Source organism: Vanellus vanellus, assembly GCF_965231255.1.
Source record: "Vanellus vanellus genome assembly, chromosome: 8".
NCBI classification, from domain to species: domain Eukaryota; kingdom Metazoa; phylum Chordata; class Aves; order Charadriiformes; family Charadriidae; genus Vanellus; species Vanellus vanellus.
Window position 1 is genome coordinate 20,424,602 of NC_138913.1, and position 13,611 is coordinate 20,438,212.

At 40.4% G+C, this 13,611-nt stretch overlaps 1 protein-coding gene across 1 annotated transcript in view; it reads left to right on the forward strand.

The window, feature by feature from the left end:
- Positions 1 to 13,611, forward strand: part of DOCK10 (dedicator of cytokinesis 10) — a gene marked incomplete at its 5' end in the record, with an annotated part of 163,080 nt that overhangs the window by 91,656 nt on the left and 57,813 nt on the right. The window contains 6 exons of the mRNA XM_082487337.1: positions 1,425 to 1,508; positions 2,587 to 2,742; positions 4,284 to 4,505; positions 5,250 to 5,372; positions 6,039 to 6,121; positions 12,915 to 13,037. Coding sequence (XP_082343463.1) covers positions 1,425 to 1,508; positions 2,587 to 2,742; positions 4,284 to 4,505; positions 5,250 to 5,372; positions 6,039 to 6,121; positions 12,915 to 13,037 — 791 coding nt within the window. The remainder of the gene's footprint in view (positions 1 to 1,424; positions 1,509 to 2,586; positions 2,743 to 4,283; positions 4,506 to 5,249; positions 5,373 to 6,038; positions 6,122 to 12,914; positions 13,038 to 13,611) is intronic.

Here is a 13,611-nt window from a genome sequence, read left to right on the forward strand (position 1 = left end):
CAGCCCATTGTGATTGTTAGAGCCGTGACAAATGAGAGGAATAATTTTCTTTCTGAACAGCTGATGGCTTTGTTTAAATGAGAAAAACTCCACTGGATGTGAAGAAAGTAGGTGCTCCCTTGAGTGGTTTGATTTAGAGCTGTCAAGTCAGTAAGGGTCTGGTCCCTGCAGTTTTCTGTGAAGTATTAACTCTTTTTAAAGGCGTTTCAGAAGAGTTTGGCCCTTGGAGAGCCAAGATTTCCTGTGTGACTTGCAAGGAAGCGAGCTGTGAACTGCTCATCACCTTCTGTAATTTCATTGAAAGATGCATGTAATATCAGGGGAGGTGTTTATGTCCTCTGGATCTCATAAACTGCTTCACGTGGAGGAGATAATTGTAGATGGTGCTAAGCAGCTTTCTGATGAAAAGCTAGATTGGAAATATTTCACTGTTTTTTCTTAAATGAATGTATGATGTTTGTAATCTTCTGTCAGTGAGCTATTGATACTACCTGTCTACGCAGCCGAATGCTGTTTGAGGATTTACTGCCGCAGATTTGAACTGAAAGCTGTATTTGCAAACGAGGACAGAATTTGGTCCACATTTTACTGTAGATTGTATTCATATATATGAAGTGGTCACCTAGAATTCAAAAAAAATAAAGAACAGAACAGCAAACTCAAAATAAAAATAAAACAACCAACCAACCGGATAAAATGTAACTGAGTTTATGTATTAAGGACAACAGTAGTATCTGATCATCTCATCTGCAGATAGATACTTTCTGATGGTTTAGTTAATGCGGATATCTCAAAAGTATCTTAAAGATATCTCAAAGACCACTGCTGGCCTGCAGGTGGCTTCAGGAAGTTGTTGAATTTCTTTTATCAGAGAGCTTATTATTAACTTAGGCATGTGTCCATCAGAAATAAAGTGGGTGGGACTCATCCTGCCTTGTGGTGCAGAGGGGTGGATGGGGAGAGGACTCCCAGCCTTACCTTTGGGTGACACGTTGCAATCTGTCTGTCTGCCCACCTGTGAGGCTGAGCTGCACTTTCCTGCTCCCCTTTCTGCCCTCCCCCTGACACAAGTGGTTTTCTGTGGGGCTGGAGGTATTTTTCCTCTGCTTGGGAATCCCTAAAGCGATCTTAGTGCAGTGATCCACCATTCTGACATCTTACACAATGGATTCTTTAGTAACAGATATGAAGTTGAATTACTCAACTGATCTATTTTGAGGTTCCTTAGAAGTATATCGTGGCCTGAAAACCCCTGCTTCACAAGCATATAACCTTCAAAGAGTGCTTGAAGGTGTTTTGGGATAATTACTGCAGAAATGAGAAGTGTTGTTACAAGTGAAACATTGATCATTCATTTAGAAGTCTAACAACTCTATGGATTTCTGTTCTTGTGCAGAAAACTAATTTATTATCTGTCACCACAGTACATCACAGAAACAGAAGAAACAGTGAAAGCCTCTCGAAATACAGAGCGACTAAATCTTTTCTCTTTGGATCCTGATATAGCAGTAAGTGAATTTCTTTTTTTTTTTTTTTTTTTTTTTTTTTTTCAAGTTCTTAGAAGTTTTAAAATGCATTTGGTCTGAGCTAACTGGGTTAGCTAAGCCACCAGAGTGGACTGACGTTCAGCAAGCAATGGGGTATATATGAGACTTCAGCTTTGAAGGGTGAGGGGAGGTATCTCTAGTCCGTAGAGATTTCTGTATAGACTCTACCCGTGTCTGATCACAGAATAGTTGAGGATGGAAGTGGCCTCTGGAGGTCATCTAGTCCAGTCTGGCTAAGTTTTGAATCGTTAAAGCAAACTGAAAATATTGCAGGAGAGAACCTTCTCCTCGACTGGGAATGTTACAAGAATGTTTTTATTGTTATTCATTACACTGAATTTGACTACAAAAATATTAATGGATTTAAAAAGCAGTAGGAAGGTACAGTTGGAGGTACAAAAGGTTATCAATGTGAAAAAAAAGTTTAGCTGGAAATGTAGGTAGTGCAGGTTGCTTTTCTTTTTATCTTCAGGTTGTTTATAATTTAGTGTCAGAGTTCACAATTCAAAGAATGTTATTCCTTGTGCTTTTTAGTTAAAAAGAAGACTTAAGTAAAATCAGGATCGGTATATATCCAAACTTGAACCTGTTGTCAGTCAACTGTAGCACTATTATTAAAAATATTAAGCAAATTGAGATAGTGGTGTGTTGTGGTGTATAAGTGAGGGGAAAGGACTCCAATCTAACCCTAAAATGTGGTGTTATAGTCTGAAAATATGAGGTTGTGTAATCTATATGAGGAAATTAAAAGCTAAATTTTCAGAAGCAGCCAATAAATGAAAAAAATCTGTTCTAAAGTTATTGGATCCCTAATTCTGCCTCTGACATTATATATGTCTTCAGGCAACCTCTTTGCTTTCTTTCCTAATCTACAGTTTAGGAATAACACTCTTTTACTATGGTAATGTGAAGATATCAGCAGTGATTTTTTTTTGAGGTTTTCAGGTGCTTCAGTGATTGTCAAGACCTTTAAAAAGCTTACTTAGTTTTGGAATGCCATGCTTTTCCCATGTATAACGAATCATTCAACTTATTTCAGTCATTGAATCCTCAGAAAAAGGAGTTTCCAGGGACAAACTCAGTGATCAAGCCATTTGAAGAAAAGCCTGCAAAGAGGATCCTGATAACTTGCAAATCCCTCAGTTTGAATCTCCAGGCCTGTGTTACTGAAAATGAAAATGATCCTTCAACCAATGTAAGCTTTACTTATTTCCCTATGAGTTTTCTCTTCTTTTTTCTTTCCCCTCTCTTTCGGTGCATTTATTTTGGAAAGAGAAGGTAAAAGGAAAGCTGTGTCACGCAAGCATACTGTGCATTCGTTCCTCCTCCTCCTCCTCCTCCTCCTCCTCCTCCTCTGCCCATCCCTTTGGATTGAGTAATGAAACTGGTGAACTTCTCAATAAACATTTTGAAGCTGATTTAGACTGCAGACTTTTAGCTACAGTTCATTGAGGAATTAAACATGTTAAAATCCTTGAGGATTCTTAACAATTGCTATAAGAACAAGTTTAAACTGCCAAGACCTATGTAGGGAGATAACTGAATATCAGTTGCTGGTGAACTTTTTTCAGAGAGAGGGCAAGAACCAAGCAGATTAAATTACAGAAGAGAAGGCAAAGTAGAAAGGACTGGATGCTTCATCTAGTGGAAAAGCTCAGCTAAAAACAGGACAAAACAGAAAATTTTGCTTATTTTTACTTGAAGAAAAAAGGGCAGGGAAAAGTGAGATGTAGCTGTCAGTTCATAGCTTTTAGTTAGTTTTCCTCTGAAGCAGGAAAGGTTTGAGAAATGTGTGTGATGGCAACGCAACTTCCATTCATTACATATTGAGGCATTGATTTTTTTTTTTTTTTTTTTTTTTTCCATTTGAGGATGACCTCTACAGTGAGTGCATATTCAGCATGATATAATCAATACTTTTTTTTGGCAGACTGGAATAACTGTTTAAATGAAGTCATGATAGCTGTACCAAGGGCATGCAATAATTCACTACAGAGGCTGAAAAAGCATAGAATATTGTACCTGCCATGTGTTGTTGCTTATTTCCAAAGTTTTAAGATTCTGATTTCCGGACAGCTCAGAAGGGGTTATTCTGAGAGTGATTTATTTCGTCAGAACTCTGGAGGCTCTATGGAGTTTACTTACAGTCATAGGACTTAATTCCCCGGTACTATGCAGTAGAATAAGTGGGTACTGTCAGAGCGGTTTGAATGCTCTTGGTTTCATAGCAAAATGGAACATGTGTTTCCCACAGAATAATACACCCATGCATTTGTGTTTGTACCAGTAAACGTTTTACATCTACTTACATTTGTCATCTTTGTACTGCATTTCTGACGATCCCTGGAAAGCCCACCCTCACTCTTCTTTCTTTTATAATGACTCTGAATCTACATTTTAAAAATCCTATAATGTGATTCTCTGAGGCTCTATTCAGTCACTCTAATAATTGTCTGTGACAAATACATTTGTTTTTTATTCTGCAAGTTTTTAAGTTAGCTGTCAATTACTGTTCTGGCGCATTGTTAACAAACTACCTTTAAAAGCCCCTAAAATCACATGGTTGGAAACTAACTTTGGCAGGAGGGTGTGTGAGCATGTGTTTTTAATGGATCTCATAATTTGTAAATAATATTTGTTTGCTTTCTTTTTTACTAGCTGCAGGAACCTATTAAAAGACAGTTTCCCCCCTTGCTCTCAGTTCCTGCTATGTTATGTTTCTGGTGTTTTCTCCAGGTAGAGCCTTTCTTTGTGAGCGTGGCGCTGTATGATGTCAGGGATGGCAGGAAGATCTCTGCTGATTTTCACGTGGATTTGAACCACACGCTCGTTAGACAGATGATTTCAGGTTCCTCCTTTTCATTAGAAAATGGCACTGTTGAAAATATGGACTCAAATGAAATGGAAGAACCACAGGTCAAGGGGTTCCCAGAAGAATGGCTGAAATACCCAAAACAGGTATTCCAAGTGTGACTTGCATGATTTGGTGACTTGTGTGAGTTACTTTTGTTCAGCAGTAATATTCATTTTCATCAGAGAATTTATTTGTACTACCAATGGTTCTTGTTTTCAAGAATACTCTTTTTGTATAGCAGTGGTACTTGTATACAGATGCTTGATTTTTGAGCTCCCTGTATAGACTTTAAAACCATTTACAATCAAAACTTTGAAAAAAGTTGGTCTTTGTTATTTAGAGAAATGGCCCATGTTTGCTGTGCTCTCTGGATTCATTTGCTGACCTCTCCAAACCAGCCAAACAAAACCGCAACTTAAAGCAACACCTAGATGCTGCATTAATCTCAAAGTACTTCCACATTCTCGCTGTTGCTGTAAGCCTTACCCCAAAACCTCGTACATTACCTTTTCTTCTCCCTATCATTCCTCTGAGGTGTGAGTGATTTAGGCCAGCATTTAAGTACCATCCAAGGGGAACAGTTAGGTTAGGTGATGCCAATGTGGTTAGACTTCTTCTCCACTTGAGTCACTCTGTTTGCAAGGTGCTGCATGTGCACAACCTTACTTCAGCACCACCACAAAGATTTTATTTTCCATCTGGCTGTATTGAATATATAGAGATGATAATCCTCAATAATCCTTTCTGAATTTGGTTTGTTACTGTTTCCATCAACAGAGAGCACTGGCAGTATTTCATTTCTCGAGTATTGCTATATACTTTTTAACTGTTCTCTCTTTTATCCACAGGCTCTTTTCTCTATAAGTAATCCTCATTCTGAGATCGTATTAGTGGCAAAAATAGAAAAGGTGCTTACGGGAAACATTGCCAGCAGTGCTGAACCTTACATTAAGAATCCTGATTCTTTTAAGGTAACGTAACGGGAACATCAGTTTGTTCTTTATCAGCTTTTACCTGTTGGAAGCTGAAGACATTGCAAAATGTGCTCACAAGTCTCACCGGTGTGTGGTTGCGGAACAAGACAAGCTCGCAGGAGGTCCACACCTAAGAAAGCAAATGTCCAAGTTTGATTGACTGAATGCATGAAGTACCATTTGTCTGCCACATACGAATCCATTTGTGGTGCATTCCTATGCTAGTCATGTCTTAGCAGAGTGACATTCTCTTTCAGCAATCTTTTAGAAATTATGAGTTAGAGCACTTCGTATACCAGAAAAATTGGGGTGGGCACCTGTTTCTCGCTGTGAGCGGGCGGTGCATCTGCACTGGATATATTACAGAAAACTGGAATAATAACTGTAACTAAGACAGTTCTGACTAAAGGGATGGTGAAGAGGTTTAATTTGCCAGCAGAATCATGTTCGTCTGTGATGTCTTTGCTGTCCACCCAGAACCTTCTGTTATGGGCAGTATCAGTATATATATATATATATATATATATATATATATATATATATATATAAAGTATTTTAGGGGCATTATAGCCTCCTCAGAAGAGGAGCGCTTGGATGCAGTCTGTTCTGCATTTCAGATATAGTCATACTGATGAAATAATTCCTATTTTCTTTTTTTTGTAGTGCGCACAGAAAGTGTTAAAATCCAATAAACAGTTCTGCAGCAAGCTGGGGAAATACCGTATGCCATTTGCTTGGTCAGTGAGGTACGTATTAATTCTTTCTATAGTTTTATAAGCATCTTGTAGCTTATTGTGCTCTTGGACTTGTATCCTTTTATGCTTTTCCACTTTTTCTGCCTGAAGCTAAGCAAAGCTTTCTGCGTGGTCCAGGACCCCAGAAGTTCCTGCAGCTTTATTATTTCATTGCCCTATTTTCACACAGCTGAACGTTGGTTACTTTTTCATTAAATGTTCCTGTGGTGGAATCTTTTCTTCAGGTATGTAGTGAGGTTGCCAGGGACTAGTAAAGGTGGCTGACAGAATATCAATTGATCATGAGCTTCACCGGTGGTTTGGTGCTAAAAATTACCAAAGAGACTTCAAAGTCACAGTTCTTGGAAGAATTTCCTACAAAGATAATTATGGTCTGAAACAGAGTCGCAATGGCCACCTAAAATACAGGTGCAGGAGTTTGAAGCTCCGGTCTTGTTATGCCTGTCAGGTTTTAGGAAAAACCTAACTAAGGATTTGGAGGTTATGGTGACCCTAAAACAGTGCCTTGGGGTTGATATTGAGGGATTATGCTTCAGGTACTTTTGCATTTGTAGTGGTTAGTAGGTGACAGAGAGCTGTTATTTTCTTGTTCGGCAGGTCAGCTGGGTTTTATTGCAGGTCAGTGCAGTGGCAGTAATGGACTTTTGTTCTTCCTCTCTCTCCTCCTCATCTTACTGCTGCCTTGGGATGAGAGAGCTCCCTGGCTGAGGCCCTCCTCCTGTGTGCCCCTGTGACAGCTCTCCCTTCTTTCTGCCATGCATAGAGCAGGGAAAATAAAATTGGATATTCCATATAAAAAGGAAAGCTGTCGAATGCCAAGTGAAAGTATTACTTCTCCTCTGTGGCTTCTGTTCTGACCGTGGCAGGCCGGGTGGAGAGCTGCCTGAAGCTGGAGGGAGGAAGGCGGGAGCGGGTGCTAGGTGAAAAAGTCCCATTGTGGCATTGCCCGTGACCGTGAGGGACAGCTGTGTGGCTGTGTCCTTCTGCTGTGGAGGTACAGAGCACGAGAAGCGCACAGTTTCCCCTGCGGCATGTAGGGGAAAGGTTATGATTTTAGAATACAGTGCTTAGCCGGCAAAGGAGAAAACACACAGCAAGGTACAGCCATTTGAAGAGTTCATTTATTTTTTATTGACATACCTTTTTTTCAATATCCAGTAGGAACGGGACAAGTATGTGCATGCTCAAGGAAAAGGCAGATAATGTGTTCTGATCTGTCATCGCAAGCTCAAGGATACTCATTAATATTTATTTCTTCTGTGTAGCCAAAGGACCATTCATCAAAACTATATTGATGGGTGTCTCTTGGGTTGACAGAGCTACTTTTAGCATGTAATGGACCGTGCAATGGCAAGAGGTGCCGGCTTGGCATCAGACTGACTTGAGGTTTTGTTAACTCTGTCCTGCCTGCCTGTGGTCTGTCGTGGTACCATCAGCGATATGTCTTGCAATTTGCTCATTGCTGTAGCTATCTTTAGGTGGCGTGGTGATTTTCACTAGTTCAGGGTCTGCCTAGTCACTCTTGCATGTGGATAAGGCTAAAAAATTCTTCCACTTCTTCAGCAAATCTTATCTTAGAGTGTTTCTTGGAAAAACAAACAAACAAACAAAAACAACCAAAAATCCAACCATGAACCAGAAAGGTTTTCTTCTTATTTTGAAGGATTCTCCAAGTGGCAACCCCTATTACCTCTCGGTGAGAGGGAGTAGGCAGAAGCAGGGTTTGGGCTGTGCTGTACTATACTGTACGCAGGTGCTGGGCTGTGTATGCGTCATGCCTGTGCTGCTGAAGAGCGTTACGTTGTACTGGGTCTCGGCCCGGAATTGTAGCTGTGGGTCTGCACTTGCTCTGCCTAAGGGAAGGCTAACAGACACGAATGAAGTTTTTACTTCTATCCCTGTAAGGGTGATAGCACCTTAAGTGCCTGTCAAGCTAGGGTGCACTGAGAACATGGTGCTCTTCAGAAGATTCTTCTCTCAGTTCTGTGTTATTTGAGATATTTTGTCATTAAAATACCAGTTGGCAACTCCTTGGCAATCTCAGGCATAGGATTATAACTACATATGTTTATTTTGTAGTAATGGGCCACTTTGATTTGGAGTAACGAATAAAATCTTGATTAGCTAGAGCTTGGCTAATAAATAGCTCTCCACCAGATTTAAACCTGCGTGTAAGTTTTTTGAGTTCTAGTAACATGGTATATGATAGAGCAGCTTCCAGTCACCACAGCCATGTGAGCTATTTTCCATGTGAGCTTCCAGTCACCACAGCCATGTGAGCATTTTCTATAGATGCATTGCTCTGCTTAACTACTGCTCATTTAAGTGGAGCACGGCAGTTGCTGTATGTATTGGGTAAATGAACAGAGGTTGATTTTTTGGGAATTCCATGCAGATTGGTTAATTGGTACAGGCTGGAACGGGGCAAAGAACATAAGGCAGAGTGAGAGCAATAGAGCTCCGTTTGAGAGGAGCATGGGTGTGTGGTGCTCAGTGCAGCAGGTATGGGAATACCTGGGAGTTTGAGCCTTCCTCAGGCTGTTTGCTTGAGACTTTTTGTCAAAGGAAACCCTTGGCCTCTAATCCTATACTTTTTCAGATTCAGAGATGGCAATGACTTGTTTCACTGGGTATTCTCTCCAAAATGATAGGCTCCTTTTTCAATGTGCAGTCCACAGTCTCAGAAAATAAGATCAAAAAATACCTCTGCATCATGTTGTGGTTTTGCTTTCCCTAGGACAGGGGAAATTATGCCTAAATATGTTTGTCCAGCCAATATTTCTGGCTGTGATTTCCCAAATATAAATGGGAATATATGCTTGTGGTGTTAGCAAATGCACAGCGAGTTCAACATTTTGCAGACTTACTGTGTGTGCGTTACACAGATGGCCTGCACATGGGCAGAGGACATAGCTGGGGTTTGTGGACATCCCTCAGTTCCGGCAGGCAGTATATTTGGATGGCATCCTAATTCAGTGCTTCACTGCCCATACCATTAAAAAGCTTTCCTCCCATCGGTAGAATTAATTACAGAAAATATACTTGGGTGTGTTTATCATCTCTTAAACTTCTTCATTATAAATCACGTTATGAGATAACATAGTTTAAAAATCACTGATCAAATACGCCACATGTATGAACTTGTTGGTATCAGTGATGCTGCACAAAGAATTTATTTGGTTCATTGGGTCAAATTCTGCACTCATTTACATCTGTTTATGTATTAACATTGCTCGGAACTCTATTTGGTAAAAGCAAAGTATGATTTGGCCCTATAAAATCTATTTCTATTTTTACAGCTTGAAAATAGAAGTTTCCACAGGAGGCTATCGCACTACAGGGGAAAAAATGGTTTGGCTGTGATAAATAGCAAAACCCTGGGTTTGGAAATGTGTTTTCCAGTTAGTTCATTCTGGCATTAACCACACTCCTGTGTTTGTGTGGAAACTTTCCCCCCTTAAAGCAGTTACAGATGGCCACAGTGCGATTTTTGCATATACGTTCAGCGAGCCAAAATCTTGACAGCCGAGTGTTGTGCGTATGACTGAAACTCTTAATTAGCTTCTGTGGCATCCAGTTTGTTAGCATCATTCAAGAGCATGACTCAGGGTTCCTCCCTGATTTCTTGCTGGCGTTGGTGGTATCTAGTGTCTGTACGCTCTCGCAGGTATAATTACAGTATGTGTTAGAATTACAGTGTGTCAAATTCATCCTCCATTCTCATATTCCTGCCAGAACTGCCAGAGTTTGCAAATATGTGCCTACATATTGTAGATGTGGGGAAAATTCACTCACAGAGATTAGTTTTTACACTCTGCTATTCCTTCAAACCTTCTCCACCCTCATAAAGTTAACATTTTAGAGCCTAATACTTGAATCCTTCAACAGCTTGTGCAGCTGCTGGTTTGGTTCTCAACTGGTGTAGCTTGATGTAGCTGAAGGTAGTGAGGCTGCACTGATTTACAGTAGCTGCAGATCTCACACTGAAACTCTAACCCTGGGGGTGAGCAGTTTTTCCACAAATTGTAAGTCAGTACTTGAAAAGTAGCTTTTTCAATGTTAAATTAGGAACATTGTGTAGGTTTTCTATGCTTAAAGAATTTTTATGATCGTGGACATCAGCTAACAATGTCAGAACAGTAGAATCATAGAAACACTTCAAAGACGGAGATGATATTTCAGTTTCTGTAGTGAATTCTGTTAATTTGTTTTCCCCTAAATTAACACCTTTAGAATCAGGTTTTTAGTTCTGTGAAATTTTTCTTATTAGAATCTCCCTGGTAAATAAGTGACCAGCAGTAAGGAATCGTTAATATATTAGACAAATATTGGACTCCTGGATTGCAGAAGTCTTTTATGACATTTCCTTTCATTTGATATGACAGTTGTCATTCTCAAATGCCTTCAGTGTGTTCACTGTGATGAGGATCACTCTCGTTCCACCTGCGCCCAGCAGCCTGAAAGGATCCAGCAAAACATGGGATTATGGTTACTTAACTGCAGACGTAATGCTTGCTGCGCTGGCAATTCTTCAGCTTTAGTGAGCCAGGGGAACGGAGACATCAGTACGGTTTGACCAGCAAGACGCCATCTAAATCTTCCCTGAGTGCATAAAACATACCTGGTTTTAAGAAGGGTTATCTTGTTTTCAATGGACATCTAATTTGCTCTTGGAGTGGCAAGAGCCTTACAATAATGGGGTATTGTAAATTGGAGGGATAAAAATGCTTACCTGTTTTGTATTGTGGATACCTGGTTTCATGCCTTTAATTTTGATCCTGGGTGTATAATTTAGGCTGGGATATGCTGCTGAACTGACGAGGAGCAGTTCTAGAGGTGTAGGCCATGTGATAGCCAGGGAGCACTGATGCTGGGGAGGAGCGGTTGTAGGCAGGCGGACTCTGTAAAGCCCGTCTGACTCCAAACCAAAGTGGCCGGAGGGGAGGAGGTGACAATGCCGTGTCCCTGAGCCTCCTGGGAGGCAGTGCTCGGTGCTCAGCACCACTGACCCAGAGTGAGCTACTTGCAGCACAGACCTGGTTCTTTTCCTTTTACGCTATGAACATCCCCGACCCTGCCTTGGTAAGTGCCCCTGCACCCTGCTGTGCTGCGCAGCGGTTTGCTCGGTGTCACAGCCTGCACTGGAATTAGTTAATAAGCTGCAGCAGAGCCTGGGTTTGCTCAGCATCACATTGCAGAGCCCAGTGGCACGGTGGAAATCACTCACTGAATGTTTTAGTCCTCTCTGTTAGCCTGGAAAAGCAAGCAGGGCTGAGTCCAAGAAAGACACAGTAGTGTCACAAATACTGTAGCAATTATTAAATCTTATCTTTTTTCTTTCTTTTTTTTTTTGTATGACAGCAGTTTAATAGGATTTGTAAAGTAAGTGGTGCCTTCCAGAAATTAGGTCTGGTTTCCCCCCCGATAACAAGATTTTTGACATGGCGTGTTGATGTGGACCTTATTCCCTCTAACTGCTGGAGGCAAAAATCTGATAGAAGACAGTTGATTATTCTCTACAGTTACAAAGAAATGAAATAGTGGTGCTTCTCAGTTAATTAAGTTAAGACAGGGTGCATTTATACTTATCCTTGGGATCCTCTTCCAAAGGTTTACTCCATTATTTTGCATCTGGCAACAATTTGTGCTGGCATCAATTCTTCTTCTCGCTGGCAGTGGAACAGAGAAGTAAATAAAGGAAGCAAGATTGGCCAAATGATTCACAGAACAGCACTTAGTGTCAAGAACATTTTACTTTTGTTAAGAAATGTTTTTGCATCTACAGTTGAATCCAGGGTTCATTAATTTGGATAGCTGTTACATTATCCAGTCCAGCCAGCATGTGTGACCCTTGGGGATATACAAAGGGCACTGGGATGTCTTAATTAAGTCCTGCAAGTGTCAATGAGCAGGAATGGAAATATCTGGGAATGTTTTCCTGTGTGCACAACAGCTGATACTTACTGTTCCCAGTTATAGATGATATCTTTTTTTTTTCCATTTCATTTGGCACTTTGTAGCTAGTTCACCAAAAATTTAGTCAATGCTCCACAAACTTGTTCTGTGAAGGAAAGCTGAGCCCCAGTGAGTTGGTGTCATGCTCCGGGGGGACACAGAACAGATTTGATGCATAGGAAGATTCAGTAGAGGTTTCTAACCTGGTTCTGCAAAAGCCTACATTTCTTTACATGGCGAGATGTAGTGGTTGGGATTTCTCATCTTGCTATGATTTTCATTGGATAGTAACTTCTTGGACGAAACTACCCACTGCTATAATGAATTCTTCAAAATGCTTCCTTGAAATAAGGAGAGGCAGCCTTGCAGCCAGGGTGGTGGAGGGGCGGGAGGGAGCGGAGGGCTGGCTCCAGCAAGGTGCTGGACATTGCCAGCTTTCTCAAGTGAGACTTAGCTACAGAAGAGGGGGGGAAATGGTAGATGCTGAACTAGATGGTGATCCGTTCTAGCATTAAACCCCAGCAACTCCGAAGTGTGAGCAGTCACACTGCACCTGAGGTCAGTAGGGACTGTCTGCATTGTGTGAGATTAAACAAGGTCTTAAGTCTTTGCAGGACTGGGACTGCACATGGAAGTAAACTGAAATTGCTTTTGCTCCTGCAGAAGTACCGCTGGGAAGAGCTTTCTTGTGTGAAGCTCTGCAGGGAGCCCTAGAATTTGTGTAAGAATTCATATTGTAACCTTGTTAAAAGGTTACATGACAATTTCAAATGTTCAAGTGTATTTATGGGTGAGTGTTTATAAACATGCCATTTTTCTTTCTTTATAGACCAGTGTTTAAAGATAATCAAGGAAATGTTGACAGAGACTCCCGATTCTCACCTTTATTCAGGCAAGAAAGTAATAAGATTTCCATGGAAGATTTGATTAAACTAATAGCAGAATACAGAAGGTAAGGAACAGTTTTTAATTTGGTTTGAGAACGAATAAAAGCTTTATAAAGCTATGCAGAATAATTTTCGCAGCTTTTTTTCTTCATTTAACACAGTGTGCTGAAGTGGCCATATTAAATTAGTGTTTTTCACATTAGCCTATTACCTGCCAAAGAGTGCTTTAGGTTGGACTTTCCAGGAAAACCGAAACGTCATTTGGCACACTAATAAATGATATTATAACCTGAAGATAGCGATTCCTTAAATTAGCTTCCATCCGGGGAGATGCAGGTGAAGTAACCAACAAGAGAACATTACCTCAGGGGGGAAAAAAAAAAAAAGAAAGAAAAAAAAAAAAAAAGAAAAATGAAAAAGTATTCTTTACTAGTTTCCTTGCTTTTGTTTGTTTGCATCTCCATGACAAACTGCAGAGTGGACATTGGAAGGAAAAAGCTTTTCCAAATGTTTGACGGTGTATAAATTAGTGAATAGAAGTTTGGCTGGATACTCTTCCACACACGTGTAAATCAGGTTAATTCTAGAGCAGAGTCTTTGTTTATACTGGATAAATGACAGGAGAATTGAACCATGAAT